At 49.9% G+C, this 5572-nt stretch overlaps 2 protein-coding genes across 2 annotated transcripts in view; one reads left to right on the plus strand and one right to left on the minus strand.

The window, feature by feature from the left end:
* The window catches only part of TP53RK (TP53 regulating kinase), a 6250-nt gene extending 1584 nt beyond the window's left edge, over window positions 1-4666 (minus strand). Inside the window, exon 1 of the mRNA XM_009326839.1 lies at window positions 4642-4666. Within this exon, the coding sequence (XP_009325114.1) occupies window positions 4642-4666 (25 nt within the window). The remainder of the gene's footprint in view (window positions 1-4641) is intronic.
* A 123-nt stretch (window positions 4667-4789) lies between these two features.
* The window catches only part of SLC2A10 (solute carrier family 2 (facilitated glucose transporter), member 10), a 7819-nt gene continuing 7036 nt past the window's right edge, over window positions 4790-5572 (plus strand). Inside the window, exon 1 of the mRNA XM_009326840.1 lies at window positions 4790-4827. Coding sequence (XP_009325115.1) covers window positions 4790-4827 — 38 coding nt within the window. The remainder of the gene's footprint in view (window positions 4828-5572) is intronic.

Below are 5572 nucleotides of genomic sequence, written 5' to 3' on the forward strand. Positions count from 1 at the left end.
TCCCGCTCCCCCCCGCCCTCGCTGTAGCGCGCCCTGTGCCCCGCCTCCTCGTTCTTCTTGTTCCCGCTGCTGCCTCTCCCAAAACCCCTCTTCGTGCTTCCCCCCACAAGTCCTGCTGCCCTCTGCCTACCTCTGCCGTGCTGGGGGACAGTGAGTAGCCGCAGGATGGTAGGACTTGCGCCTGAGCCTGCCCCAGCCGGGGCGTTTTCCTGTGTTTCTGCCGGTGCAAGAGCGAGACCCGCAGCTGTCCCAGGGCCTGCGAGCAAGGTGCTGGATGTGCACCTCCTCAAGGTGGCAAGTGGGGTCTTGTGGTCCCCCTGAGGTGCTCCCAGCACCAGTTCAGAGCCGCCGGCCGGGGCATCGCCCCTGGGACACCACCACCGGGGCATCACCACCAGGATGCTCCAACACTGGGGCATCATCACAGGGACTCCACCACCGGGGCATCACCACCAGGACATCACCACCAGGGCTCCACCGCTGGCTCTTGGCGCTTCATGTGCCAAAAGCCTTCGCTGGAGCCCATGCAGATCCCCTGCAGCTGCCCAGTTCGTGGCTGGGGAGGAGAAGGGCTTTGCCTGTCGGCTGCAGGGGATCGCCAGCCTGCAACAGGGCACGGTGTGACCTCGGACACCAAAGCTTCTGCCCCAGGTGCTGGCACAGGCCACGCATGTGGTGAGCCGGGTGACTCCCCCTTCCTCGAGCAGCCAAGCCCCACATCTCCGCGTTAGTAAAAGATGGACAAACCTCATTGTCTTGGGAGCAGTATTTGGGTTTTTATGGCACACTGAAAACCCGCTACTCTACTGGGTGATCTGCACATACTGCAATTTATGTTCCTCAGAAGATACAAGGGACTCAGCCCAGCCCATGTAAATATGTTTTCAATTGTTGCCTTTGGAGGTGCCACAAGGCCATTTTGTCCTTGTTTTCTCATCCGCAACATTTGTTTCCTTTTCAGAACATTTATATTTTATTAACACATTCCATACAGCTTACTTGTCATTGCATGGTGGGATCACGCCTGGCAAATATTTATCTTGCTTCAGTAACAATTTTTAAACAACCTTCCCAAGTTTTCAATGATACGGGTAATCTATCGCACAACTCTGCCGGCTCGTGGCATCCTCCTTCGGCTGCCCTCGCCGTGGCGGGGCTGCAGGAACCCCACAGCTTGGCCAGGGAAACAGATGCACTCCTGGGCTCCACGGCTGGAATTTGCAAATGCCACAAACAATCAAATAAACAAAGAGATTTCCCCGTGTTGTGGGCAGATTTTATCTAAGCATCCGCGCACAGCCGCCACAGACATACATATATAACCTATGATCTGCACACAGATGCCCTCAGTTCGTTATTCTGGTAAATGTAACTGCCTTTTCTCATGCTGGCCAAAAACATCCTCCAGAGTGTTCAAAATACAAAAGAAAATATTTTTGCCTTATTTTTCCCATTATTTTGTTTATTTAAATTTTATCTTCCCTGTGATTTCACTTATTCTTTTCTCTTTGAACGCAATAAACAGTTGACATAGCCCTTGGAAACCATCTAGAGCCGTTTACAATATTTATGGTATCACCCAGTATTTTTATTGGAATATTGAATCACCCCAGAGAATTGCACTGAAGCCACAGATTCTCTGGTAAATTGTTTAATTATGTAACTTTGTTCTCCTGGTGACAAGCATTTACAAACTCTCCTTTTACAAACAATGTAATTGAGTTAAAAATTGCATGTAGCAAACCAAGCTAATGGAAACCAAGGCAGATCCCATGGGCTCCTCCCTGTTGTCCTGCTCATCCCTTGGCATCGGGCAGGCTGCAGTGCTGCAGGCAGCTCTCCCCTCACCCCCTGGTTTATTTAAGGATGGAGGCTGCGATCCTCAGAGCTGGACAGAGTGGAAAAGGGCTGAATTCGGGCTATATCAGGGCTCAGGTGGCTCCTCATGCCCAGCTAAGGCACTTATTGGCTCTGAGGTTGTGTCCTCAACCTGCAAAGCGTGGGCACAGGGGTAAACCCTCCTGTGTGTGAATTCACAGCGCTGACTCCCATCATGGCTCAAAATTACGGATCTTGGCCAATTCCCCCAGCAAAAGGATGCTACAGGCAGGGCGGGCAGTGGGAGGAGGGCTGTGGGGACTGGCCACCCAACAGAGGGGCACAGGGGCACAGGGGAGCACCCTGGGTCACCACAGGCTGCCATGCTGGAGTTATCCCTAAAACGTGCAGGAAACAGGACCCACAGGGCGACCACCGATAATGGTCGGCATTTCCGGTGAACGCCCCCAGGGTTAGGATAACATAAAAGAAAACGCGTGCAGCCTTGCGTCGTAAGGAGAAAGATCTCTGAGCTGTAAACGAGCATGCAATAAATGTAGGTGCCTGGTGAGCTGGCTCCATCCCAGCCAGCTGTAACACTGGTGCCTGCTCTTGGATTATAATTCTCGTCAATAACTGAATTGAGCTTGGCCAGTTTGGTCCCCTGAATCCCTTGAACTTTCAGGGGCGAGTTTGGTCCCCTGAAACCCCTTCCTAAGGGTCAACTGTAATTAGAGAAAATGTGCTCGAGTATGTGATGAGCATTGCTGAACACCATGTCTTCCTTTTTCCAGGATGGACTTCTCTCTCCTCTTGTATTTATATTTTCATTTGTGATTTTTAAAGCCTCTTTTAGCTGCTGCAACCCTGAGATAGAGACTAACATTTTCAGTAATCACAGCCGGGTTGTGTTACCAAACACAGGCTGCTGTTTCAAACGCCAGGCTCTTCAGGAAGCACATTCCTGCGGCTCAGTCCTGGAGTTGTGTTGTTCGGCTGTGAGGCAGGAACGCGCCCTCGTGCCTCGCAAGTCCAGCAGCCAAGAGTGAGATAAGGATCAGGTGGGGAAATGGCACTGCCAAGACACACAGTCCCGAGAGGAGGAGGAAAGCATGGCAGGAGGGAGCGAGGCTAGAAACATGCCGGCAGACATGAAGCATGAGCAAGTCCTGGTGGATCCAAGCCCTCCAGACCTTCTCATGCAGAGCTTAAGGACAAAGCTACTGCCTTCAACACGCCCAGAATATCCATTAACTACAAATGGTATGATAAGAAAGATGTACTTTAAAAACCACAAAGGAAGATGTTTATCCCTGCTGTACATCATAGCAGGTTTTCACCTTTTTTTTCAGAGGACCATAACCCCCAGCCACGTGCAGCATTGACACAGCAGCTGCATTTCTGTACATACTGATATCATCTTTTTGGCCACCTTTTGTAAACACACCATAAAGCTCTGCCTATACTCCCTAGGACCTCGCCTCCTTGCTGTCTGTGCTAATAATGTTTATTGCCTTGCCAGAGAACAGGAAGCCTCCAAAAAGTGTTGGGGTGGCAGATAAACGAATGCTGAGTGACCATGGCGAAAAATATCAGTTATTTCTTCTCACACTGAAATCAAATTTTGAGAAGGAGGGAATTGCTCAGGCAAACTGCAGATCATGTAGCCAAGAGTGGGTTTTCCCAGCGGCTGCCTAGGACTGTAGCTCCCCTCTGGCTTTCCACCTGGCGTGATGGGGAACCATGTGTGGGTGACATCTCCCCCAGTTCATAACACAACTCACCCAAAATGTAAAGGCTTGAGCTCCAGGGAGAAGCTGCAGGGCCAGAGATCATGGGCAAGATCATGCTGCATCCCCAGCATCCCAAAACTTGGAATATGAGCCCAGACACAGAGCTGTAGTGCCTGCTGCCCACCACGAGCTGGCCTCATATGCAGGGTCTTGGGGGAGAGAGAAAACTGTAGTCATGCACTCTCTGAGTGTCATGAGAGCTGGTCATGATTTCAGAGCTGTTTAAACTTCTTCAACATGAATTACAAATCCTATTGTAAAGCTCCTTCCGTGAGCACCATTGGTTTCTGTCGGCTGGTGTTCATGTTTGAAGCCATTCTTCCCCAAGTGTGTGATCCCTGTGCAGCTGTCTGTTTGTATCAGATACAAGGTTTTAGAAGAGGTATTTTTAAATACTGTATTTCCATTGAAATTAGAGCATATGAATAGGAAGCTTTTATTTAATCTATAAACCAGGTAGGTGGTTTGAAATGCTTTTAATATGCACTGTGACTTTGAGAAGAAACAAAACCAAAACCTTTGATCAACTGCTGCCCATATTGCAGGCCAGATATCCAACAGACTAAAGCTGAAAGGACACGCATGATCCAGTATTGCCCATCTCGTTTCCCAAAACTATGAGTTGGAGCAAAAAAAGTTGGCACCACTGGTCTCCAGAGCAGAGACAGAACATGTATCCCCCTACATAGAAGAATAATGATTCTTTAAATATTTCTCCTAAATGCTCCGTTAAGTTAGCATGTGGAATGACTGAAAAAGCTCTTTCAAAAACATATCACACGTTCCTCATTCTTCACCCAACCTGTTTACTTTTGCCTGTGTCAGAGGGGTGTGCCTGCACCACAGGCACGATGGTCACTGGTGCAGACCTTCCCCAACCTGATCCTGTACTGTAGCAAAAAGCTTTACCAGCACCAGCTCCACAGAGCGCTGGGCTGGAGCTTGCGTTGTTTTAACCGTGTGATTAAATGAGCTATGACCTGCAGTCACATACCAGCTCGCAATGCGGGTTGTGGTCATTTGCACTTACCCTTCAGCAGCAGCGCCTGTTGCATGGCGCTGGGAAGGCTGTGCAAGCCCACCCCCAGCCTGTGGCAGCACATCTTCCCTGTGCTGGTCCCCACCCCAGCTGGGTTACAGCAAACTTCTGAACATCGCGTGTGCTTCACTGCACACGCATGTACTTCACCACAGTGCAACCCGCCCAGCAACTGCAGTTGGCATGAACAGCACCGAGGGAGAATGTTTGCATTGTGTTAAATAGTTTTGAAAGCCTTCTAGGCATATCAAGTTTTGTAAAATCCTTGTCTTACGAACTGGACTTCGGGATACATGAATTTAGCCTCAGACTCAGAAGAAAATCTTGCATCCAAGTGCAAGTCCCAGTGTCTTTTATGCAGTAGCCAGCAGGAAGGTTTCTGTTCCACTGTGCAGAAAAATAATGTTACTTGCAAGGAAAGTTGAATACTGAAATGCTTTGCCTAATGGAGCACTGTGCAGGGGGAAGGAGATAAGCTTGAGAGACTGATCCTTTCTTTCCAACAGAAGAAAAAGGTAAGAGTGCAAACTCAGTCATGCTGCTCTTTTTTTTTTAGCTTTGCAATGGTCACTCCTTTCCTAGCAGGCTTTCTTTGGCTTTGCAACCCACCCACCCAAAAACTATAATAAACTGTCAATCTCTTGTGGGCTCCCTAGAGGATTAGTAGTCTAGAGGAGTGAAGCTCTGCATCAGAGAGGGTCTGCAGTCAGCGAGGAGAGGAGATTCTTACTCCCGGCTCAAGTGAGAGACTGGGGACAGAGCTGTCATTCCAGCAACCAAAGCCGTTCCCTGCCACATCCTCGTTTCTAGACGAATTCGCGGTAAAACGTCCCCAGCCCCCCTGCGCGGGCAAACCTCAGCCGCACGGAGCGGCCACACGCCCAGCCCCGGGTCCCGGTGCGGCGGAGCGGGACCCCGCCAG

Source organism: Pygoscelis adeliae, unplaced genomic scaffold, assembly GCF_000699105.1.
Source record: "Pygoscelis adeliae isolate BGI_AS28 unplaced genomic scaffold, ASM69910v1 Scaffold286, whole genome shotgun sequence".
NCBI lineage: Eukaryota > Metazoa > Chordata > Aves > Sphenisciformes > Spheniscidae > Pygoscelis > Pygoscelis adeliae.